Below are 26658 nucleotides of genomic sequence, written 5' to 3'. Positions count from 1 at the left end.
GGTGGGTTACTTGAATTGTAGAGTACAGTGGTTGAATGGCTTGGATCCATTGTGACTTTAAAGTCCATTGGGTTATTCTCATGGCTAGTCTTGCCATAGGAATGACATGATCTGTGGAGGCCATGTGGCCTAGTAAGGTTAGAAACTGATGAGCTGTTGCTTATTTCTTCGAGTGTAGTGAGTTTGCCACTAGGGAAAGTGTGTCTGCCCGATCCTCGGATAGAAAAGCTTTTGAAAGGATGGTGTTCAATTCTACTCCAATGAATTGAAGCAGGTGAGACGGAATTAGATGGGACTTTTGATAATTGATGAGAAAGCCCATGGAGTGAAGTAAAGCAATTGTTCGACTGAGAGAAGCTAGAGCTCCTTGTTGAGATTGACTTCTGATGAACCAGTCGTCTAGATAAGGGAAGACATGGAGACTTTCCTTGTGTAAGTGTGCTGCTATTACTGCCAGGCATTTTGTGAATGCTCTCGGAGCTGAGGCGAGTCCGAATGGTAGTACTCTGTACTGGAAATGCTGATGACCCATCAGGAAACGCAGATATTTGCGAACAGGAGGGAATATTGGAATGTGAGCGTAAGCATTTTGTAGATCCAGAGAACAAAGCCAATCTCCTGTTTGAAGAAGTGGAAGCATGGTGCCTAAAGAAACCATACTGAACTTTTCTTTCTTCAGAAATTTGTTGAGATTTCTGAGGTCTAGGATGGGACGTAGGCCTCCGGTTTTCTTTGGAATGAGGAAATAACGCAAGTAGAATCCTCTGCCCAGCTGAGTCTGGGGCACCGGCTCTACGGCTCTGGCTCTCAGAAGGGTGGATAATTCTGCTTGTAGATGAATTATGTGATTTTCGCTTAGTGAAAGAGGTTTTGGAGGAGAATCTCTCGGAATTGAGAGAAAATTGAGTTGGTAACCTCGAGATATTATTGAGGGTACCCATTGGTCTGTTGTTATCTGTACCCAATGGTTGTAAAAGGAGGAAACTTGGCCTCCTACTGGCAGATCCGGTTTTGGGTTGTGGAGATGGCTTTGGTTTCTGGTGGTGGCCTCAAAAGCCTGCAGCCGGTCCCGACTGCGGTGGAGGTTGAGGCCTAGCAGCTCTAAGTTGTCTGGGCTGAGATCTTTGCTGCGGACGAGAAGATCTGCCCTTTGATGCTGGAGGGTAATAACGCCTCTGCCTGTAGAAAGGCTTTCGAGATTCCTTCCTTGGAGGACGGCAAGATGATGATGCAGCAGAATCTTGCGGAACTGACGACAGTTGGCGCAAGGTTTCCGTATGTTCTTTCAATTGGGCCACAGTATCCTGTACCTTTGACCAAAAGAGGTTGTAGTTTTTCCTGTACCTCAGGCCTGAGGTCAGAGGCCTTCAACCATGCCCAGCGGCGTGCACTGATGCCTGAGGCCGCAACTCTGGAAGCTGTTTCAAAGTTGTTGTAAGCGGCTCGGACTTCGTGCTTCCCAGCTTCAAGTCCTTTGTGTATTATGGCTTGAGCTGCTTCTTGGTACTGCTGAGGTAGGGAGTTGGAAAGTTCCTGCATCTGTTTCCAAAGATTCCTCTGGTATTGTGTCATATATAGCTGATATGACGCAATCCTTGAATTGAGCATGGCTCCCTGGTACACTTTCCTGCCCAAAGAGTCCAGGAATCTGTGGTCCTTTCCCAGGAGGAATGGAGGAATGAGGTCTTATTCTCTTAGATTTCTTCTGTGCAGACTCAACAACAACTGATTGATGTGGCAGTTGTGATTTTTGGTATCCAGGAACATTTTGGACTAGATAAGTGATGTCCACTCTCTTGTTAATAGATGGAACTGAGCATGGATGTTCCCAGAGTCTATGCTGTAACTCCAACAGTACTTAGTGGACAGGGATGGCCAGGACTTCTTTTGGAGGGTCCACGAACTGTAGAACTTCCAAAGTTTGCTGTCTTGTGTCAGATACCAAGTTAAATGGTATTGTGTCTGCCATGTCCTTAACAAAATTAGTGAAGGACAAGTCCTCTGGTGGGGATTTCTTCCTTCCGGAGGAGGAGAAGGGTCAGACATAAAACTCTCAGAGCAAGTATCCGTATGTTTCTCCTCCCAGGAATCTATGGGTCTTCTCTACAAGGAGAAGCGGGAGAAGACCTTAGTGGTCGAAAAAGCCCTGAAGGACCTGTTGTGGATCATCAAACGGTGTCCGTCCAAGGACTTCTTCATGTGGTTTGGCTGGAATTGATTTCAGTGGTAGAGCACAGACAATTGCGTCAAATCTATTCATGAGGAGTTGAAACTACGCTAATTCTGGTTGCCCTGGGGCTCCAGGCACTGGCATCGGTATTGTCGGAACTGGTTCCGGCATTGGTCCGGGCATCGGCGATGGTAGAGGCATCAGCGTCGATGGATGCTTTGGTACCGGTGCAGGCAGTGGCTTCGGTATTGGTACCAGCATCGGTGCAGGCGCCAGCATCGGTGTGGGCACCGGTATTGACGTCAGTGAGGGCATTGATGGTCAATGATCCTGTAACGCTTGGAGCACCGCTTGACAGATAAATCCCGTCAACTCCTCCGTGATAGCTGGTGCAGAGCAGCTACACGTGGTGGCGGTGGAGGTGGAGGTGTTATTGGTCTTTCCACAGGGCCCTGTGGAGGTTCGATGGTCGGTACATCGAGAGGAGGTGAACGCCTCGGCGTCGAAGGCCTCGGAATTTCCTGAAGACGAGGCCGTTTTGCGGTCGATTTCTCTGGGGAGAATAGCACCTCCAGGATCAATGGGTGGCGATGCCGATGCTTCGGTCAATGTCCCGCCGCTGACCTCATCGATGCCACGGATGGGGGTCGGCGATGAACGATCCCCCAAGCCTTCCGGACGATGTTTTTTTGAGGATTAGACGTTTTGAAACTCCGGCCGGAGATGATTGAGTGGATGTCGATGAGGAAGGCAAAAGTTGTAGATGGAATAAGTGTTTCATCTTCTCTTGTCGGGCCTTTCGACCCTTCGCGGTCATTTCAGCACACTTTGGACAAGATGTTACATTGTGTGTTTGACCTAAACAAAGAACACACTCGAGGTGTGGATCTGTAATGGACATGGTCCGATTACAGTTGGGACATTTTTTGAATCCCGTGGCCATATTTCCCTTGACAACAGTCGATGAAAATGAGAAGAAAATATTTTTTACTCAAAAGAGTGAGATGAGACAAAAATTACTCACCGGCCGGTGGTAACACGGGAGACCCCGATATGGGAGAGAAATAACTGTTTTTAAATCTGATTTTTAGTCAGAAAGTATGTGAGAAAACTCACACAGGCTCCTGCTCCACGATGCCAAAAGCAGCGCGGAAAAACGAAGACTGAAGGGAGACCCCTGTGGCTGAGAATATCATGGCTTGCTGGGCATGCTCAGTGGGCTCAGAGTGCCAGTCAAAAGTTTCTAGAAACTTTGACAGAAAGATTTCCGCAATAGGGCTCCATCAATGACTTCACCCATATGTAAGGACTAGCATCCTGCTTGTCCTGGGGCAATGACTGCTTTCTATCACAAGTAACAGAGCTGCTGCAATATTGCTAGCCCAAGAAATGAGGAAAAAAATAAAGGTAACAGAAATCCTAAGATTATAATTAATGGTCCAAGTGCATTTCACTTTTGACCCTTCCCTCCGTCTTAGAGCAGAACAGCAGGACTAGGACAGGTTTCATGGAGATCCAAAAGAAAACAGGAGAGAAATTATTTCATTATATTCTTATTAATATGTTTGTAAATTGTTTTGGACAGTCCCACTAGATTTGATAAAATGAAATACATGTCCATACAATCAGGCCAATCCAATAATGGGCACATGATGGAATATTTAAATGAGGGGGTCGCACTGCCAAGGAGGTGCTAGGGACAAATGTGTGCCCCTAGCACTTCCTTGGCAGCGGGCGCCTAGGAGAGATGGCTGTCAGCTGGTTAGGAAAAAGTATGCTCAAGTTTACGAGTGTCCCTTTTCCTAATGTGACTGCTGGCACTTTTTTTTTTTTTTTTTAATTATACCTTTTGGTTCCTCTGACTTAATATCGCCACGATATTAAGTCAGAGGATGTACAGAAAAAGTGGGTTGGGCGCACTGGTTTTTTTGGATCTGGGGAGAATAGCTAATAACCTCATCAACACGCATTTGCATGTGATGAGCACTATTAGTTTTGTGGGGGGGCTGGACACACGTTTAATCCCCTGATGGTATTAGGGGTTGTGGATGCATGTTAAACAGTGCGCTCAGCTGAACGCACTGTTTTAGATGGGCCTGAAAAAGAATATTGAGAATTTAGGTTTGATTTAGCTAATTGGCGGAGTGAGAAAACATGTTACTGGAAAAGGATATTTTCAGATGTATACCGTTTTAATATATGATTAGAGTAACTGGAAAAGAAAGTTACATACTGTAAGCAATTTAATTGTATTCATGTATTTTTGTTTGTATAGTTTTCAATGTATGTAAACATGCTTAGGTTCTTTTCTTTTTTTTTTGGAAAGGCATCTAAAAACCCAAATGTCTCTATTGTAATATGTAATGCTATTTTTTTTACATCTGGATTATTTTTAATAACAAGTGACAAAAGAACAAATACAAAACAGGAATGGGAAAAAACAAAAGCTGAGTAATACATTAAGCAAATGTTGTTTACCTGTAACAGGTGTTCTCACAGGACAGCAGGATGTTAGTCCTCACATATGGGTGACATCACAGGATGGAGCCCAATCACGGAACACTTCTGTCAAAGTTTCCAGAACTTTGACTGGCCCCTAACTGGGCATGCCCAGCATGGCACTAACCCTGCAGCCAGCAGAGGTCCCCCTTCAGTCTTGTTAAAAAGCTACAGGTAGTGCCGAAAATAAAATAAGAAAACGTTACGAACCCAACACTGCAGGGCGGTGGGCGGGTTTCATGAGGACTAACATCCTGCTGTCCTGTGAGAACACCTGTTACAGGTAAGCAACATTTGCTTTCTCACAGGACAAGCACAATGGTAGTCCTCACATATGGGTGAGTTCCGAGCTGAGGATGTCAAGAATATGCACCAAATGTACTCAGGCGTGCAAGGCACTAGGCCTGGGATGAAAGTTGGCTGAGGGCATCATGAACCCTACCGGGCAGGCGGAAGGGTGTTGGTACGTCACGTTGTAAATAGGTTGCGCAAGACAGACTGGCCGAAGATGGAATCTTGTCTTCTGGCTTTGTCCAAGCAATAGTGGGCTGTAAAAGTATGGAGAGAACTCCAGGTGGCAGCCCTGCAAATGTCAGGAAGCGGCACCGATCATAGGTGTGCAACTGAAGTTGCTATGGCCCTCACAGAGTGTGCTTTAACTCGGTCTTGAAGTGGAATGCCTGCTTGCTGATAGCAAAAGGATAAGCAGTCTGCCAACCAGGAAGAGAGTGTCTGTTTAATCACCAGCTGCCCCAATTTGATAGGATGGAAAGAGACAAATAATTGAGTGCCTTTCCTGGGGGCAGCTGTACGGTCTAGGTAGAACGCTAGAGCCCGTTTGCAGTCAAGGGTATGCAGAGCCTGCTCTCCTGGATTGGAATGGGGCCTGGGAAAAAAGGTAGGTAGTATGATGGATTGATTGAGATGAAACTCCGAAACTACCTTAGGTAAGAATATAGGATGAATGCCGAGTACTGCCCGGTCCTGCAGACGTTTAGGGTAAGGCGGGTAGGTAATTAGAGCCTGTAATTCACTAACTCTACGAGCGGAAGTGATTGCCAAAAGGAAAATCACTTTCCATGTGAGATATCGAAGGTCACAGGATTGAAGATGCTCGAATGGTGGTTTCATGAGCCGACCCAAAACTAGGTTGAGGTCTCAAGAAGGGGCCGGAGGACGCAGAAGAGGCTTGAGGTGAAGCAGCCCTTCAAAAAACGTGTAACAAGGGGTTGTACTAATATGGGAACATCCCCGACACCTTTATGGAAGGCGGCTACCGCACTGACATGCATCCTGATGGAGGAAGATTTTAGACCTGACTCTGACAAGTGCCACAGATAGTCCAGAAACTTTGTGATTGGACAGGTAAAGGGGTCAAGGGACTGAGAAGAGCACCATGACGTAAACCTATTCCATTTGTAAGAATATGATTTTCTCGTGGAAGGCTTGCGTGAAGCAATCAGGACACGGGAAACTGGTTCAGAAAGGTTAAGTGGCTGAAGGATTATCCTTTCAACATCCATGCTGTCAGGGACAAGGCTTGAAGACTTGGGTGGCGGAGGCACCCATCGTTTTGAGTGATTAAAAGCGGGTCCTTTCCCAAGGGAATGTGCCTGCGAATGGAGAGATCCTGAGGTACTGGAAACCACACTTGGCGCAGCCAGTGGGGTGCTATCAGGATCACGGTTCCCTTGTCCTGACATAACTTCACAAGAGTCTTTGAGAGAAGTGGAAGTGGAGGGAATGCATATAGGAGACCGGTTGCCCATGATAGGGAGAATGCGTCTCTTGGCTGGCAGTGTTGGCTGCGAGTGAGAGAGCAGAAGTTGTCTACTTTGCAATTTTGAGGTGATGCAAAGAGGTCTATTTGAGGATATCCCTATTGGTAGAAGATCGAGTTCGCTACTGAGGGGTTGAGAGACCACTTGTGCGATTGAAAGGTGCGACTGAGCTTGTCTGCCAACACATTGTCCACTCCCGGCAAGTAGGTGGCCCTGAGGTACATTAAGTGGGAGAGGGCCTCCGCCCATATCTGTGCAGCTTCCTGACACAGAAGGTAGGAGCCCATCCCTCCCTGCTTGCTGATGTACCACATGGCCACCTGGTTGTCCGTCTGGACAAGGATGACTCGATTGGAGAGGCGATCCTGAAATACCCTGAGAGCATATCTGATTGCTCGCAGCTCCAGGAAATTTATTTGGTGTTTGGCTTCTTCTGGAGACCAAGATCCTTGTGTCTGCAGATCGGCCACGTGGGCTCCCAAGCCGAGGTTGGAAGCATCGGTGGTGAGAGTTATTTGAGGGTTTGGAGCCTGGAAGGGCAAGCCTTGGAGGAGATTTCTCCACCAGGCGAGAGACTGACGGAGTGAGTCGGTTACGTGGACAATGGTCGACAGGGGCTGAATGGACTGAGTCCATTGTGACCTTAACGTCCACTGCATGACTCTCATGGCCAAGCGGGCCATTGGGGTGACCTGAACTGAGGACGCCATGTGTCCTAGGAGGATGAGAAAGTGGTGTGAAGTCGTGGCGTGCCAAGACTGCAGCTGGTATGCAAGAGACACGAGCGTGAGAGTTCGTTGTCGAGGCAGAAAAGCCTTTGCCTGCAAGGTATCCAAGCCGGCCCCAATGAACGATAAGGTTTGAGATGGGACTAAGTAGGATTTGTCGTAGTTGACGAGAAATCCGAGTGAAGTTAGAGTGTGTAAAGTAAGATGTAGGGACGACAGAGCAGCTTGCTGAGTGGGAGCCCTGATTAACCAATCGTCTAGATAGGGATAGATGTGGACACCCTGAGTCCTGAGGAAGGCTGCAACTATGACGAGGCATTTTGTGCAGACCAAGGCCGAATGGAAGCACTCGGTACTGATAGTGCTTGGGGCCTACTAGAAACCTCAGGTATTTGCTATGATATGGAAATATCGCGATATGAGTGTATGCGTCCTGGAGGTCTAGAGAGCAGAGCCAGTCTCCTCTTTATAGAAGAGGAAGAAGAGAGCTCAAGGTTACCATTTTGAACTTCTTTCGCTGGAGGTACTTGTTGAGGGCACGTAGATCAAAAATTGGACGAACGCCTCCCGATTTTTGGGGGATTAGAAAGTACCAGGAATAGAACCCTAGGCCATGCTGAGAGTAGGGTACTAGTTCTATTGCCTTGGACTGGAGGAGGAGGGAGACCACCTGTTCCAGAAGGATGGAGTGATCGGATGTTCTCCACATCGGTAGAGGTGGGGAGTCCGGTGGAATGGAGAGAAAGTTCAGACGATAACCTTGAGCAATTATCGCTAGGACCCACTGGTCTGAGGTGATTGAGTGCCACCTGTTGTTGAAATGGCACAATCGACCTCCCACTGGTATGTGGGGCAATGGAAGCTGGCTGCTGCTCTCTATGCAGGAGTCAAAAACCGGAAGCAGGGCCCGGCTGAGGAGCTGCTTGCGGTTTTTGCTTTTGTGTCTGACGAGACTGGGCTATTTAAAATGGTCTCGTAGAACGGGTTCTAGTTGGTGGCGGGTAGGACTTCTTCGGGCGGCAGAATGACTTCTTAGAGTCCTTCCGAAAGGGCTGTTGAGGAGTGCTCAGAAGGCATCACAGAGAGCTGTCTTAGGGTCTCATGATGATCCTTGAGTTCCGCCACGGTCCGTTGAATCTGCTCGCCAAACAGATTGTCTCCTACACAGGGCAGGTCAGACAATCTGTCCTGAACTTCAGGGTGAAGATCGGAAGACTTGAGCCAGGCTCATCGTCTTGCTGAGATAGCCGCTGCAGATACCCTGGTAGCAGTGTCAAAGATATCGTAAGATCTGATCTCATGCTTGCCTGCCTCAAAACCCTTGTTTACTAGGGTTTGGAGTTGCTCTTGAAATTGTTGAGGCAGGGAATCTTAAGTCTTGTATCTGCTTAAATAAGACCCTATTATATTGGGTCATACAGAGCTGATAAGAGGCAATTCTGGAGATGAGCATTGATCCCTGGAAGACTCTGCGACCAATGGCATCTAGAAATTTCTGTTCCTTGCCTGGGGGAAAGGAAGTATGAGGTTTTGATCTCCTTGCTCTTTTCTGGGCAGATTCGACAATCACAGATTGGTGATCCAATTGAGGTTTGCGAAAGCCTGGAGTTGATTGAACGAGATAAGTGGTGTAAGCTTTCCTGTGGACTGGAGCCACAGAGCCAGGATGTTCCCAGTTCTTTTTGAGGAGATCCAGAAGAACCTGGTGGATAGGGATGGAGGTTATTTCCTTGGAAGCATCCAGGAATTGTAACAGCTCCATCATTTGATACCTGTTATCTTGTTCAGTCTGTAATTGGAAGGGAACCAATTCAGACATCTCCTTCATAAAATTTATGAAGGAAAGGTCCTCTGGAGGAAAACGCTTTCTGCTTTCAGTAGGTGAAAGTGGTGAAGGCAAATCGTCGGTGTCTGGTGAAGAATCATCAGTCCAGGTGTCGTAGGGATCAGCACCTGCTCCTCTAGGGACTAGAGGAGGAAGGGGCGGTGGGATCCCTGAAGGTCCTGGTCGAGGCTCCGAAGGATTCGAAGGAATAACTGGAGGCACCGATGAAGGCACTGAAGGCACCGGTGCAGGCATCGAGGGCATCGATGGATGGCTCGATGGTGCTGATGGACGTGTCTGCACCGATGGGTGGATCGGTGGCACCGACGGACATATGGGCATCGACAGCTGAGGCATCGGCAGAACTCCCGATGGAGGGATGCGGAACAGTGTTTCTCCTCCCAATGACAACGCAAGCGGGGAGGGCACCGGAGCCATCGGTGACCTGGAGACCATCGGTGGAAAAGTGGCCATAAGCACTTCCATCCTCAAGAGCAGCGGTGCCAACGCTGCTGGAATCGGGTCAGTGGTCAGTTCCACAATCGGTACCGGTGTTGGTGCCGGAGGAACCTGGAGTCGATGCATCGCCTTGTCGATGGCCTCCTGAACCATCCGGTCCAGTTCTTCTCGGAGACCTGGAGCAAGCAGCCCTGGCTCCGGAACAGAAGAAAGAGGCAGGGGCATAGCCGGAGGGACCACCGTTAAAGGCGAAGTCGCGGCTCCCGATATCCTGTCGGGTGAGGGTTGCCTCGGTGACTCGGTCGCCGAAAAGGTCGGTGCCTTTTCTGGATGGGGTTTCTTTGACGGCGGCTTGGACGATGGTGAGGTCGATGATTTCGCTCCCTTGATGGTCCGAGACTTTCGATGCCGGTGGCGATGTTTATCTCTATGATCCCCTCGGTCCTGAGGGGGAGTAGAGGGTGTCGAAGGCCGAGAAGTCGTCGATGCTGGACGCTCACTGGCTGGAGGTCGATGCTGGCGTTAAGTCAACGGTGCCGGTTCGACGACGTCTATGCAATTGACGGCATCGGGGTTTGAGCACGGAAGAGAAGTTCCATTTTCTCCATTCTAGCCTTGCGACCTTTTGGTGTGATAAGGGCACATTTGGTGCAGGTTAGGACATCGTGCTCACATCCGAGACACATTACACAGACCTTGTGAGGGCCTGTGATAGACATGGTGCAATTACAGTCCGGGCACCGACGGAATCCCGACGCCATGGCCATGAAAAAATTGAGCCGCGGTACGGTCGACGGCCAGTAGGCCACGAGGGACAAACAACGGTAATCGATGGAAAACAGGTAAAAAACTTACCGGAGTATTGCGGCTTGAAAAAGTTGAAGGAGGGACCCCTGTGGGGTAAATTAAATTTTAGTAATTCCGTGAGGAAAATTCCTGTCAGGAATCTCTGCAGAGCTCCTTAACCGCGTGGCTACTGCTGCGTGTAAAAAAGAAGACTGAAGGGGGGACCCCTGCTGGCTGTAGGGTTAGTGCCATGCTGGGCATGCCCAGTAGGGGCCAGTCAAAGTTCTGGAAACTTTGACAGAAGTGTTCCGTGATTGGGCTCCATCCTGTGATGTCACCCATATGTGAGGACTACCATCCTGCTTGTCCTGTGAGAAACAATTAAACAAAGAAAATAAGCCGTGTTGTAAGAAAACAATTTAATGCTCTTAAAAAAAACATGAAACCATAACCTTTAGCAAAATATTCACTTTTTGTGAAACTGCAAAGTATTAGAAAACAGACTGATAATTTTCAAAAACATACCTTGCAAAAGATATCTACTAAATTGGGCACTGCTTTCTTTAGGCCTGTTGTTGCCACACACTCAAACACTTTGACGAATATTTCTACAGAAGGCTGAAAAAAAATCTGCATAAGTTGGTTATCCACTATTTTCATTCATTTTCTTTCCACAAAGTTACTTCCTCATAATTTTCATTTAAAAGTAGCACAAACAATGTGTAATGAAAAGAAACCTAGTAGTTTCTAAGGGCTTTGCTGCCCTAGTTTAACCTCCCTTCTTTCTTTCTTTTGCCATCTCTCCTTCTCCCTCCTGCAGTCTATCCTACCATCACTGCTGACCATATTCACATGTATTTATTTACAATAGTGTGCAGAATGACAGTTCATTCTTAATACTGTAGGACAAAACTTTTTCACAGTTTTTAAGTCTTTTTTTTTTTTTTTTAGTAGTACCAAAAATTGCACACCTCCTCCCTCTTCTTCCCTAATTTCTATCCTGCAGACTTTCCAGGGGCAGAACTGCATTCTTCCTTGCCCCTAATTGATTGCAAGGATAATATTTTCTAGCATGTTGGCTTAGCGCTAGCCCTTTACCCCTCCTGAGGTAAAGAATTATATAATTTATGAGATCAAATTAAAGGGGTCTTACAATTTTGTGTGCTTCTGTTGCCCTGAGACCCTTAACACTGTTAGAACACAGTGGTAAAAATAAACAATCAAGCTGCAAGCGACAACTTTTCACTGGACTAAATACATTTATCATTAGCTTTCAAGAGTTCTGCCCCATTCATCATGTGGTGGTCAGTTTTGGTTTTGCTACATTACGGTATATATTGCATGGGACAAGGTTTCAGATACAATTCTATAGCCTGAATAAGGAACTCGTGTTAACATGCTAACTTCTGTGAACCAAGATGGAAAATTACAAAATGGGGGTGTGCACAGAAAAAAAATGTTCATTTTGGTTTGGATTTTTGGTTCAGTTTCTTGACTTATTCTGTCTGGATCAGAATCTCATTTGTTTCAATTAAAGTCAATGTGGGAAGGAATGCATCCTATTTTTCACTCTAGTTATAGGGTTTTTCATTCAAGTGCTATGAAACTTGCTGGCAAGTTATCAGAAGCAAAGGCAACAGCACCCCAAGACACCAAGAGTGGCATGCACCTAAAAAGGCAAAGGGAACTGAAATTGGCATGAACAGCCCTGTCACCATGAGAAAGAAATTCCAACACAATCAGTGGCATGAGCACCCCAACAGGGGAAAAAGCACCAACTGTGGAATCAACTCCCTAAGAAGGAACAGAGTAAGGGCTATGGCAGTAAATCCAGTGGAATGAAGGCCCCAAGGCAATGAGTGCACACAAGAATTAGTACACTATACTGTCACATTAATTCTTTTACAGAGAGAAAGCAAGAAGTTGCCGCTAAATCACTTCAGTGTGCAAAGACTTCACAGGCTACAAGAAACAATCTGTGTAACTTTCCTGCAGCCACTGGCAGTCTAGTAACCCTTGATGATATACACAGTAACCCTTTCACAGAGAGTATAGAGACTTTCTCCTGCTACTAGATAATAAGTTATTGCTAAGCATGGTGTCAGTGACTCTTAAAGCACACACACTGCACTCTCCTGGAAATGAAATCTTTTTCCCAATCTTTCACTAAGTTTTCAAGCAAGGAGCTTCAGAATGTCTTCTATCACTGAGCTCCAACAAAGGAATGACTGAGCAAAATGGTCACTGGATGCTCGAAGTGCTCTTTGATTCACTTTCACCTAAAAAAATGAAGTTAATCCATGCAGTTGCCAGCTGGGATAGTACTGTTGAATTACCGGTCCTGCTTCTTTCTTGTACCATCTCCAAATACCTCCGCTCTGTTTGGCTTGAAGTAAGAAACAAAATGCATTACTTTTTCCCCTTTAATGGGACCAAACTGAATGAGTTGAAAAGGATTAAGATTTTTCGAAGGGGCAGCACCCCTTTGATTCAGATGACCTGAACATTGCTTCATTCAGATCAATTTTCACATTTGTATCATCCAAACGCACATCCCTAATGAAAAAGCCAAAATCAACATATTTGCTGAAGCTGCAACAATTTCCAAGTCTATCCAGAGTGCACATAACATGACCCACGATTGACAAAGATGACATTACCTGTGACTGTCAGAAACACACTGCCAAAAGATACAAACAATTAAACACCACAAAAGAACCTCAAATTTGTCGTCACCATTATGAAGCAAGTTCAGGTACAGACCACCTGACCTCTCTGCCCATCTGAACTACAAGAAGCAGTTTGGGTCAAACTCCAAGTCTTATTATATACTATTGCAAAAATAATCTAGCAGAACCTTACTCTGTTTACAAATTCTCTGAGATACTAAGTACATGCAACTATTGAAATTTCCATATATATACATGCTATAATCTGATTGGTATTAAAATTGTAGTAATTATAATAAACCGTTAGTTTATTTCAGTGACTTTCTGGTCTTCAAAAATTTGTTTTAATTGTAAGCCTTGTTTATTTTGACATTATTGCCACTGTTATTGCTAATTTCCATATACAAACCAGTAACAATTACTTTGCAGAGAACAGTGAGTAAGAGAATATTGTTTAAAGAAAGTAATACTAATTAGTAAACAGTATAATTTTTCGCAGTAATGGTTTTGTTTTGGGGTGTTTTTTGAGCTTGTAAACTTGAGCATCAAGCAGTGTTCTTGATTAGAACCTGAGAACTATAGAAATGCAAATGCAGAAATTATTTTTTTTAAGTATTCATATTGGTTGATAAGGATCCATATTCAGTGTTCAGATAAAGAAGCTCTCAGTTTAGGTTGGTAAATATGTTCACAAGTTCTAGCTTCAATTGTTCATAGCCTGCCTTAAATAGCACAGAGCTTTCAATGTTGAGTTGCTCTATAAAAAGCATGCCTGGGTAATATAGTACTACCAGGCGTAGTTTGTTTCTTAAGTTCTATAAAAATTCAAAGTTAATTTATCAGTACCATAAGCATCAATGAAACTATTCTAATTCTTTAAGTCCTCTAAAAAGGGAAAATAGTACCATAGTTCTCTGCTGGTTGGTACTCTGCAAACAATCTGGCTGATTCACTTTCTATGCCTATCAAGCCAGAAAACTAATTCCAGATTTTCTTCGATCCTGTTTCATTTTTTTCCCCGTCTCTGCCTTCTCGTATCTCTGAGATATTTTTTTACCAACCTATGTACATCTACAGCCTAAACTTATCCAAATAAGTGCAATATGTATTCACATGGCTTTTTTTTTTTAACTTGCGCATGCATGTTGCAAGGTACAGTGGGAGTGGACAGTGGAGTGCCTCAGGGATCTGTATTGGGACTCTTACATTTCAATATATTTATAAATGATCTGGAAAGAAATACGAGTGAGATAATCAAATTTGCAGATGACACAAAATTGTTCAGAGTAGTTAAATCACAAGCAGATTGTGATAAATTGCAGGAAGACCTTGTGAGACTGGAAAATTGGGCATCCAAATGGCAGATGAAATTTAATGTGGAGAAGTGCAAGGTGATGCATATAGGGAAAAATAACCCATGCTATAATTACACAATGTTGGGTTCCATTTTAGGTGCTACAACCCAAGAAAGAGATCTAGATGTCATAGTGGATAACACATTGAAATTGTCTGTTCCGTGAGCTGCGGCAGTCAAAAAAACAAACAGAATGTTGGGAATTATTAGAAAGGGAATGGTGAATACAATGGAAAATGTCACAATGCCTCTGTATCACTCCATGGTGAGACCGCACCTTGAATACTGTGTACAATTCTGGTCGCCGCATCTCAAAAAAGATATAATTGCGATGGAGAAGGTACAGAGAAGGGCTACCAAAATGATAAGGGGAATGGAACAACTCCCCTATGAGGAAAGACTAAAGAGGTTAGGACTTTTCAGCTTGGAGAAGAGACGACTGAGGGGGGATATGATAGAGGTGTTTAAAATCATGAGAGGTCTAGAACGGGTAGATCTGAATCGGTTATTTACTCTTTCGGATAGTAGAAAGATTAGGGGGCACTCCATGAAGTTAGCATGGGGCACATTTAAAACTAATCAGAGAAAGTTCTTTTTTACTCAAAGCACAATTAAACTCTGGAATTTGTTGCTTCTCCCCTCCTCCCCTCCGGGAGGAGGGGAGAAGAGATGACCGCGGCGAAGCGAAAAAACCAAAAGGGGACCCGACCCGACCCACTTTTGCAGCCGTCCGGCATCACTGCTCCCCCGCCTCGTCCGGCATCGTTGCTCCCCTGCCTCGTCCGGGACGATGGCTGCCAGCACGGGGGAAAGCGGCCCCTGTGCATTCAATTGGCTGCCGTGACGCCAAATGTTGTGACGTCACGTCTTGAGCAGCCAATTGAATGCACAGGGGCCGCTTTCCCCCGTGCTGGCAGCCATCTTCCCGGACGAGGCAGGGGAGCAACGATGCCGGACGGCTGCAAAAGTAAGTCGGGTTGGGTCGGGTCGGGTCCCCTTTTGTTTTTTTCGCTTTGCCGCTGTCATCTCTTCTCCCCTCCTCCCGGAGCAGGGCGCGAAAAGCAGTCTTGCTCCGGGAGGAGGGGGGACACTGACAGCGAAGCAACTTACTTTTAGCTTTTTGAAAAAAAAAACCCAAAATTGCTTTTGGTTTTTTTTCACTTCGCCGCTGTCAGTGTCTATTCTTCCCTCCTCCCGGAGCAAGACTGAAAAAGCAGCTCCGGGAGGAGGGAAGAACTGAAGCGGCGAAGCAACTTACTTGCACGGGGGAAGCGGTCTCCGTGGCAGCCCCAGTCCTCTCCCCTCTTCCCGAAGCCAAAAAAAAAGCGAAAAAAACGTTGCTGCAACGTTTTTTTTTTTTTGGCTTTAGGACGCGGTAGGAGTAGGTTAAAGGGGATTCGGGATCGCAGGAAGGGCTAACGCGGCCGGAATGTGAGTAAAAAGCGGCTTAGGAGCAGGGTAAACGCAGCCGCACTTTACAGGATAGGCCTGTTAGAGAATAGCCACTGCCATTAGCAATGGTAACATGGAATAGACTTAGTTTTTGGGTACTTGCCAGGTTCTTATGGCCTGGATTGGCCACTGTTGGAAACAGGATACTGGGCTTGATGGACCCTTGGTCTGACCCAGTATGGCATTTTCTTATGTTCTTATGTACATTTATGCGTATTTTATAACCTGCGTGTATCATATGCACAGGTTATAAAATATAGAGGTAGATTTTCTCGTGCCCATATAGGTTCATGTGCAGCTGTTTGAAAGTTATCCTTCCTCTGTGAAGACAGATCTTGCATTAATTATTATATAAGCTTTTGGAACAGATCTGTATCAAAATCCATTTTGATTTTACTTTTTTTTTATATAAACCCTAAGAATTCCTTTGCACAAACTGCAGCACCAAATAACCTTGGGTTACCATTATATATTTTTTAGAGCCACAATGGTGGTTTTCATGAATGTGTGATTTTGTATTTTGTTTTGTCTGTATGACTTGTATTTTTCAAATAATTTTATTTGTGAATGTTCTCAATCATATTAGCATCTTAAATTTCCATTTTTAAGCAAAAAACAAGAAAAAATATTCAAAATAAAGTTCTGCTGATGTTTGAAGAAAAAAGATTAAACTGTGAATGCCATGTCTAATTTTGAGAGGTGGTGCCTTTTGTTCATTAAATTTAATTTTGAGATAACAGAAATACAGAGTAGAAATGTAATACATGATAGCTACTTAAGCCAGTTACAGAGAAAAAAAAGGGGGGGGGCAGAGTTTTATAATCACAGTCATGCCAAGAATAATCATCCTACCCTGCTTAATAATCACCCTACCCTGGGTTGTCTGTACATATAATTCCAAAGAAAAATATATTGAAGAACAGGTACATCTGTACATCCTGCACTGCCAGTCACTCTTCCAGCAGGTACCTCAGAAAAAGGGCTGGGGAAGGACTTGCTGGGATGGCCAAATGATTTTGCTGTTTGGAGCAGGTCTCCCTTCATCAATTCTCTGATGGCAAAAGGCATAGTCTAGCTGCCTACCTGCACAGGAAAGAGGCCACTATGTTGCTATCCAACTTCAGAATCTTGTGCTCTGGCCTTCTTCATACCCTATTACCAATGTACATTCAGCCATTCACTTTACAGGAATTATCTGGTCCAAATTAGGTTCAGAGCTGATAATGGGGGCATATTGCATAAACTTCCCTTCCAGGCTTTTCAATCAGATGATATGGTCACCCCCTCCCAGTGGTACCAAACAGCAAGCCTGGAAAGTTTAGACTAATTCACAACCTCTCATACCCTAGACGGTTAGTGGTGAAAGATTTCATGCCACCAGAGCAGTATACATCATCTGACAGTACCTTCAACATGCTCATAGACTGCAGCACAGGTGCTCTGATGACCAAGCTGGACACAGAATCAGGTTTCTGGCTACTCTCTGTAAACCCTGACAGTTTTCCACTGCTAGGCTTTCATTTTGAGGGCAATTATTCCGACAAGTGCATGCCGAGGTGCTACTCTATACCTTGTGCTTATTTCAAAATCTTTAGAATCTTTCTGAACTGGTAGGCAGCCAGAAGCCCAGGGGTACCCAACATCATGCACTACCTGGACAACTTCCTTGCACTACTATCTGTAAGGATCTCTTTCTTTAATCGCAGACTGCAGCCCACAACTTCGGGGTACCCTAGCTGTAAGAAAATGTAGAGGTCCTGTTAAGCACCTCACCTTTCTAGATATTGAGCTAGACTCTGACTTAATGGTATCAAGCCTGCACTCTGACAAACTACTTCTTCCAGGAGACAGTTGCAGCAAAAAAAAAAAAAAAAAAGGTTGCCCTTACACATGCTCCTTCATTGGATTCCTGGCATTTGTATACAGGGTAATCCTATGGGTCAAACATTCCTGCACAGGCTCACACTGGTATACATGATGACAATCACAGAATCAGGGTCTCCACTGATAATCTGGCAATCTGGGAAGCTCTTCCTCTCTGACTTTAATGGAGCTTATGTTTGGCGCCCATCTTCAATGTTGATCTGAGGCTGTGAACAGATGTTTCTGGTGGCATTGGTTACAGATTTCTGGTAGAGAAGCTTGGTGCACAGCTCCATAACCATGAAAGTGGGTGGAGTCAGGCATCACACGTAATACCACCTTCCTCGACCTCTTTCCAATTGTGATGACCCTTCAGACATGGAACGTCCAGCTGAGCGACAAAAGGGTAATATTCTAGTGTGACAATGCAGCAGTAATGGAAACAATTTAATCACCAGTCAGCAAAGTGATCCATGGTGTTTGAGCTGTTGAGGGAATTTGTCCTAATTATCTGTATCTTAATGTTGTTGTCGAGCTAGGCGTATCCCAGGAGAAAAGAATGAGACTGCAGACTCTTTCATAAGGAGTGGAGGAGTAGCCTAGAGATTAGAGCAGTAGGCTATGAACCAGGAGGCCAGGGTTTAAGTCCCACTGTCGCTCCTTGTTACCTTGGGCAAATCACTTTACCCTCCACTGCCTCAGGTACAAATTTAGATTGTAAGCCCTCTGGGAATAGGGAAATACCTACAGTACCTGAATGTAATCCACTTTGAAGGGCTGAAAAAAGTGCAAAAAGCGGAATATAAATCTAAATAAATACAATAGAAATGAATGCAATTGGAACCCTTGTCCCAGATCACATGAAAATCTGGAATGTGAAGATATGGAGCCTGCTATGGGGATCTATTGCTCCATCAATCTGGAGGCCCTAAGTCTGGGGGTATGAGTACATGATGTCCTTCTGCAGCAGTAGGAATTGAAATCAGAGTCCAGCAGTCAAACAGTTGGTAAGGGTTACATTGTGCATGCCAGATAGCTCAGAATTTCCAGAGGGATGGCTCACACCCAATTAAGCAGGTGTGATATTCTTCTGGGAGGCCCAATCTAGTCAATAGCTTTTCAATTAGAAGGATGGTGGTGGGATGGGCCCATGAGATGGTTCCCAGCTTTGACACTAGCCTCTCTGTCATTTATGATCGTTTGTCACTGCAACATCTCCCTGCTTGCTTTTGAGATGCCATTTTTCAGAGCAGCATTCTTGCTAGCATTTTTAACTGCACTACATCTGAGTTAGTAGTTGCAGTCTGTAACCTGGAAATGAGATCAGGCCTTCGCATAATAGGGTAATGCTGTCAGAAGGCAACCTCATGCTCTTTATTCAGCAAACCAAAACAGATCAGCTGAATAGAGGTGAGGCTATTGTTTCGGCAGAAGTCCCATGGTTACTTACATACCCAGTCAAGAACACACAACCACAGAGTAAGCATACATTCTTGGTACAATCTGTTGGTCTCCCATTGAGCAGATTCCAATTCACAGCCATGCTGAAAAGAACCCTCACAATGACAGGGCTGCAATCTAGTCTATACAGCACTCATCTTTTGAACCTGGGCAGTTTCCAGCGTGGTAACATCTGGACTTCCTGCATCCATTATTCAACAGATATGCAGATCATGTTCTTCGGCTTATGCATCTTATATAAGATGGCTAGACAATACTCCCAGTGCTGTCTAACACTAACCCTCTTTCCCATTTCTCCTTTTCCTTCTTCCCACAGACTGCTCATGAGGATGAACAGTGTGGATCATCAGACACTCATTTGTATAATAAGCAGGAACATTTATAAGCTCCTCCAGATTTGGCGCCCATTTGTGCTTGGTAGCTCAAGATGTGTGGGTGCATTAGATGAGCCACAGAGGTATGCGCTGGGATGAGCTTGTTCATTTTCCTTGCTACTGACTAAACTACCTTGCCCTACCCTGATGAAGTATCTCTGCATTTGAGGAGTAATGATATGATCGGCTTGTTGGTTGGTAGTTACTGAATGTAATCCAGAATGACATTCTCTTTATCCTTTTGGTTTCTGGGCTCTCAAGTCATCTGGTCCTAGATTATTTCTTTTCACCAGTGGATCTACTTCCACTCCCTCATGTGTGGTTATTGCCAAGATTAACAGGGAGGTGGAGCATTTGTGTCCTTCAACATGGTAGGAGGGAGGCACATCTGGCATGCCTGGGCCTCAATGGACTTATTCCGGGCTGACTATGTCCATCTTTCATGCGCCTTAAAGAAGGGTTTGGTGAAGACACTGCATATCAAGGTAGATACACTCTTGTGAACGGGGCTCCCCAAAGAAGTCATTAAGGCCGCTGCCTAGTGAGGGGTCCAGACAAATCCCTTACTGGGTTTGGCTGGGATGCATGGTGAGTTTATCTGAGCCCACTTGACAGGGTATTGGGGGCAGTAGGGCACATTTTACGCAGAAGTAGCTGTTGAAGGGGCACAATAACTATTGGGAGCATCTGTCACTGGATGATATGTCACAATAGTGGCAGGCCAGAAGCTCCCCATTATAGTCATGCCACACACTCAGCTTGCATGGGACAGGCTATTCAGTAAATCCATAGACTCACTCACAACTTTCATGGTCTTGCTTGGTAATGGGCAGAACCTGAGGACCTAAAAGGGGATCTTACAAATCAGTGGGCTTGAAGGTGACCAATATAAGGCTCGGATACATTGATATAGCTTGTTAGTATCAAATATTAATAAAGCTGTAGCCTTTTAATTTCACTTGATCCTTGAGCAAGTGTTTTATTTAAATAAGGAAGGTGTTGATCCAGGAGTCTGATTGAGTTGAGGTTCTCCAGTCATACCTTATTATAATTTAAAGTGCTTTGTAAAAGTCTTCACATTTTCGATTTTTTACATTGTCATCTAAAAAATACAAATCAAAATGCACCAACGTAGGAATTAATTTCACTGATCTACACAATTATTGAAATATTCCAAAAGTAATTAAGAATAAAAACAAGAAGTCTTGATTGGATGAGCCTTCACACCCTTTGTTATAGCAAACCTAGTTCTGGTTCAAAAAACTATCTTAAAGTCCATAATAAATTAAATGGAGTCCACCTGTATTCAATCACAGTAATTCAGCTGTTTGAATACTCCTGGATAAAGAATCCAGCTATTTCTGTTGTATGAAGTGAATTTGAAGCAAAGGTCAAAACATGCTAAACAAGTAGCTGCTGAAAGAACTCTGGGATAACTTTATTCAAAAGGTACAGATCAGGGAAAGGCTATAAGAAAATTTCCATGTATTTGAATATCCCTTGGGGTACAGTCAGGTCCATCACTATAACGTGGAAGCAGTTTGGCATCACCAAGAGACATTTATTTATTTTATTTTATTTATTTGCCATTTTTATATACCGACATCCGTTTTAACATCATATCGGTTTACAATTAACTTGGAACTTATAGGCAAGGCCTTTACATGGAACAGTAACTATAATTAAAAGAGAAACAAGAAACAAATTTACAAAAAAGGAAAACAAATTTACAAAAATTACAAAAAATAATCAGTGACTGTATCACAGAGATTTTAGATATCAATCATATGTGGTGGGATTAGAAGACGGGTAGGCCTGTAGAAAAAGCCAAAATCAGGCTGACCCTCCAAAGTCAGTAGCCATAGGTTAAGAATGTGATTTCCATCTGTCTCCTGAAGGCATACATATCCAGTCAGGCTTTCAAGGCTGCCACATTTTAAAGTTTACTCAAAAAATATAGTCTATATGGGAGTGTGGCTGAAAAAAAGCCATATATGCCACACAGTATCTGCAAAGTAACACTTAGGGAACATCGCATGCATGTTAGAGGTTTATGGTTTGATGAGACCAAAGTGGAACTTTCTGTTCTTGATGTTAAGTGATATACTGTGTGTGCCATAAAACAAAAACAGCACATCGCCCTAACACACAGGCCAATACAGTAAGGAGCGGTAGGAGGTGGTGCGTTAGTGCCAGGTGCACCCGCGTTTGCCGCACGCACAGTCCGGATCACCTACCGCTCGATACTGTATTAAAATTGCATGCAAATACTAGCCGCGTCCAACGCGCATCCATGAAGCACAATCCATTTTACTGTATAGGCGCTTATACAGCGCCTATACAGTATCCTGGGTGTGCTGGTACCTGTCATTTCAAATGACATTTGAAATGACAGGTACCAGGAAGTGGATACAGGAGAAGGGCTTGCTGACCCCCTAACTCCTCCCCCTCCAGGACTCCTTCCTTTCAACAGGCCAGGCCATCCTCCCCCTGAGCCCCAGCCACTCCCTGACTCCCCCCCGAACTCCCCCCAAACTTTCCGCCAGCCCCCGCTCACCTGCCCTGGCCGCGTCCATCTCCCGCGCTGACAGCTCCGGAGCAGCCCCAGTCCTCTCTCCCATCCTCCCAGGGGCAGCCGGCAGCGGTGAGAGAGGCTTCGGCAGCCCGGGGCGGATCGGGCGCTCCCCATGGCTCCCTATTCTCTAAAAGGTAATGCGTGCATGCTGTGATCTCGGACGTCGCACGCCGTGACCTGAGCGCCCGGCTGGACGTCCGAGGTCACGGCGTGCACGCATTACCTTTTAGAGAATCAGGAGCCATGGGGAGCGCCCGATACGCCCCGGGCTGCCGAAGCCGCTCTCGCCGCCAGCTGCCCCCGGGAGGAGGGGAGAGAGGACTGGGGCTGCTCCGGAGCTGTCAGCGCGGGAGATGGACGTGGCCAGGGCAGGTGAGCGGGGGCTGGCGGAAAGTTTGGGGGGAGTTCGGGGGGGGGGGGGGGGGGGGAGTCAGGGGGAGGATGGCCTGGCCTGTTGAGAGGAAGGAGTCCTGGAGGGGGAGGAGTTAGGGGGTCAGTCAGCCCCTGGGGCTGCTCAGGAGCTGTCAGCGCGGGAGATCGGCATCCATGGACGTGGCCAGGGCAGGTGAGCGGGGGCTGGCGGAAAGTTTACTTGGTCTTGTCCCGGGGAGTTAGGGGGTCAGGCAGTGAAGCGGACCTGGCTGGGGCTGCTCCGGAGCTGTCAGCGCGGGAGATGGATGCGGCCAGGGCAGGTGAGCGGGAGCTGGCGGAAAGTTTGCTCGGTCTTGTCCCGGGGAGTTAGGGGGTCAGGCAGTGAAGAGGGGCTGGCTGGGGCTGCTCCGTGGCCCGTGAAATTTCATCTCGGCTTGCCTGACGCTCCACACTAACGCAGGGGTAGGGGTAGGCAAAACTGCAGGTTTAAAAAGCGATAATCGGGCCGCGCGTTACTGTATGGGAGGGAATAGCTAATCTGATCGTTTACATCTCATATACATGCTGCGGGCGAAAAGGGTTACCCGTTGATTTAAAGAGGCGGTAAGGATGGGTTAAAGGGGATAGTGAATCGCAGGTTGGACTAACGCGGCCAAATTGTGAGTAGAAAGTGGGGTAGAAGCAGGGTAACTGCAGCCGCACTTTACTGCATTGGCCTGATTGTTACTACAGTAAAGCATGGTGGTTGGCAGCATTATATTGTGGGAATGCTTTACAGTAGTGGGGACAAGGAGATTTGTGAAAATGGAGGGAAAGATAGATGGTGGTGCAAAATGTAGACAGATCCTGGAAGAAAACCTGTTCCAGTCTGCCACAGACAGGGAAGAAGATTCACCTTTCAGCAAGACAATGATGCTAAGCATAAAGAAAAAGCAACACTGGAGTGGCTCAACAAGAAGAAAGTGAATGCCCATGTGACCCAGTCAAAGCCCAGACCTGAATCCAATACAAAATCTGTGGCAAGACTAACATTGCTCTCAACAGACAATTCTGCCAAGAACAAGCAAAAACTATTTCATCCCACTGCGCAAAGTTGGTAGTAACTTATCCTAATTGATTCATGGTTATTATTGCTGCAAATCAAGATTCCACCATGGACGGAGTCAAAGGGTGTGAAGACTTATGCAATCAAGACTTTTTCTTTTTATTCTTAATTACTTTAGGAATATTTCTATAATTGTTCTTTCATAATGAAAGTGCAGGGTATGTTGTGTAGATTAGTGAAACTCCTACTTTAATATATTTTGATTTGTATTTTTTAGACAGCAAATTATGAATAATGTACAAGGGTAAAGACTTCTGCAAGGCACTGTAAGTTCACACATACTTAGTTCTTAGCAGATAGTCATGTAATATTCTGAAAGATTTTACTTGATTCAACCTGATTATATAATTGTTTTCCATGCCTAATTTACTGTTTTCATGCATAGTTACATAATTATTTTGCATCTATATTTAACTTATGCATATCTGATTTGTAAACACCTATACGTACAATTGCAATTGACTCTCATATTGTTTTATTAGCGAAAAGTGCTCGTTGTTTGGGTTGTCTGATCCATAACAGATATAAATTTTAAAAGCAAAGAAAACTGACAACAATGTTGGGATTACTACCTGATAATCCCCTTTTCCTTAGTGTAGACAGATGGACTCAGAACAAATGGGATAGTATCCGCGTGCTAGCAGTTGGAGACGGATCTGACGTCAGCACGGGGGCGTATATATCCCCACAGGAAGCGTAGCTATTCAGTAATCTTCCTTGCAAAAGCTGTTATAGATGTGTGTACTGACGCTCAGTTAAAAAGTGAAACAGGATTCCCCTGACCGATTGACATTCGCTGGAGACCGCCAGCATTCCCAACCGGAAGGCGTGGACACCTGGTAGAGTGTACGCTCTTATGGAAACAGAGGACATGGCTTACCGTGAATCGGTGATACCCATGTACGCAGGCAGCTGGGCGGGATGCTGAGTCCATCTGTCTACACTAAGGAAAAGGGGATTATCAGGTAGTAATCCCAACATTTCCTGGCGTGTAGCCAGATGGACTCAGAACAAATGGGATGTACAAAAGCTTTACTCCCAGCCTGGGCGGGAGGCTGCCTGAGGCCCATGTAGTACCGCCCTCGCAAATGCCGAGTCCTCCCCGGCCTGAACATCCAGACGATAGAACCTGGAGAAGGTATGGAGGGAAGACCAAGTCGCCGCTTTACAGATTTCCGCAGGCGATAGCATCCTGGATTCTGCCCAAGATGCCGCTTGTGCTCTGGTAGAATGAGCCTTGACCTGTAGAGGCGGAGACTTCCCGGCCTCTACGTACGCTGCTCTGACAACTTCTTTAATCCAGCGGGCGATGGTGGGCCGCGAGGCCGCTTCACCTAGCTTCTTCCCGCTGTACAGGACGAACAGATGGTCCGTCTTTCGTAGGTCTTGTGTAAGTTCCAAATATCTGGGCAGCAATCTGCCAATGTCGAGATGGCGTAACAAACGCCCTTCTTCAGATTTCTTCAGACCCGCCGTGGTAGGCAAGGATATGGTTTGATTAAGATGAAACTGTGAAACCACCTTAGGTAGAAAGGAGGGAACCGTACGAAGATGGATAGCCTCTGGAGTGATTCGGAGAAAGGGATCACGGCAGGACAATGCTTGTAGTTCTGAGATGCGGCGGGCTGAACATACAGCCAGCAAGAATACCATCTTCAAAGTGAGGGAACGAAGAGACAGGCCCCGAAGGGGTCTGAAGGTGGATCCCGCAAGGAAATCCAAAACAAGGTTGAGGTTCCACAAAGGTACAGGCCACTTCAGTGGCGGACAAATATGCTTGACTCCCTGCAGGAAGCGAGAAACATCCTGGTGCTTGGCGATGGTCTTGCCACCCCTCCTGGGACCATAGCAAGACAGCGCAGCCACCTGAACCTTGATGGAGCTGAGGGAGAGACCCTTCTGAAGGCCATCCTGCAGGAAATCCAACACAATAGGGATTGTGGCTGCATGAGGATTGGTGCCGTGAGTATCGCACCATGCTTCAAACACTCTCCAGATCCGGATGTGTGAGGGATGTGGAAAACTTGCGAGCTCGGAGGAGGGTACCAATCACGGGCTCCGAGTAACCCCTCTTCTTCAATCTAGCCCTCTCAAGGGCCATACTGTAAGAGAGAATTGAGCCGGATCCCCGTGAAGAATGGGACCTTGATGTAGAAGGTCCCGGAGAGGAGGCAGGGGAAGGGGCTCCCCTGCCAGTAGTCTTCTCATGTCCGCGTACCAGGGTCGTCTTGGCCAGTCTGGCGCCACTAGAAGGACTAGGCCCCGGTGTCTCTGAATTTTGCGGATGACAGCGCCTAGCAGAGGCCACGGAGGAAAGGGGTACAGTAGAGTCCCTGGAGGCCACGGCTGAACCAGGGCATCGATTCCGTGTGAGCACGGGTCGCGCTTGCGGCTGAAGTATCTGGGTACTTGAGCATTGGACTTGTCTGCCAGTAAATCCATGTCCGGAAACCCCCAATGATCCACAATCATCTGGAAGGCCGTGGGTGAGAGCTGCCACTCTCCCGGATTTAGGTTTTCCCTGCTGAGGAAGTCTGCTGTGGTATTGTCCTTCCCGGCGATGTGGACGGCGGAGATGTCCTGAAGATTCACCTCTGCCCAAGTCATCAGAGGGGCGATCTCCAGAGATACCTGTCGGCTTCTGGTTCCGCCCTGACGATTGATGTATGCCACCGTGGTGGCGTTGTCGGACATCACTCTGACTGCTCTGTTCTGCAGTCTGTGGGCAAATTGAAGGCATGCCAATCGGACAGCCCGGGCCTCTAGACGGTTGATGTTCCACGCCGACTCTTCTCTGTTCCACCGCCCTTGCGCGGTGAGTTCTTCGCAGTGTGCGCCCCAGCCACTTAGGCTAGCATCTGTGGTGAGCAAAATCCACGTGGGTGAGGACATCTTCGATCCCCTGCTCATGTGGTTGGACTGCAACCACCACCGTAACTGGGTCCGCACTCGGGCTGGTAGAGGTAGGTGCGTGGAGTACTTCCGTAGACGGGGGCTCCAGCGAGAGAGCAGGGCGTGTTGGAGAGGTCTCATATGGGCCCGCGCCCAGGGCACCACTTCCAGGGTGGATGCCATGAGACCAAGAACCTGCAGATAATCCCAGGCGGTGGGTCGACTGGCTCCCATCAAATACTGGATACGCTGCTGAAGTTTCAACGTCCTCTTGGTGGTGAGACTGACCGTGT

At 46.2% G+C, this 26658-nt stretch overlaps 1 protein-coding gene across 3 annotated transcripts in view; it reads right to left on the bottom strand.

The window, feature by feature from the left end:
- TOPAZ1 (testis and ovary specific PAZ domain containing 1) overlaps positions 1-26658 on the bottom strand; it is a 379149-nt gene that overhangs the window by 137555 nt on the left and 214936 nt on the right. For 2 of the 3 annotated variants that reach the window (XM_029589384.1, XM_029589387.1), the window contains one exon: positions 10774-10878. In XM_029589384.1, coding sequence (XP_029445244.1) covers positions 10774-10878 — 105 coding nt within the window. The remainder of the gene's footprint in view (positions 1-10773; positions 10879-26658) is intronic. The other variant, XM_029589385.1, reaches the window with a different exon arrangement.

The sequence above is a fragment of the Rhinatrema bivittatum genome, chromosome 2 (assembly GCF_901001135.1).
Source record: "Rhinatrema bivittatum chromosome 2, aRhiBiv1.1, whole genome shotgun sequence".
Taxonomy (NCBI): Eukaryota; Metazoa; Chordata; class Amphibia; order Gymnophiona; family Rhinatrematidae; genus Rhinatrema; species Rhinatrema bivittatum.
The sequence above is the reverse complement of the archived record's forward strand: the minus strand, read 5'-3'. Positions and strand labels throughout refer to the sequence as shown.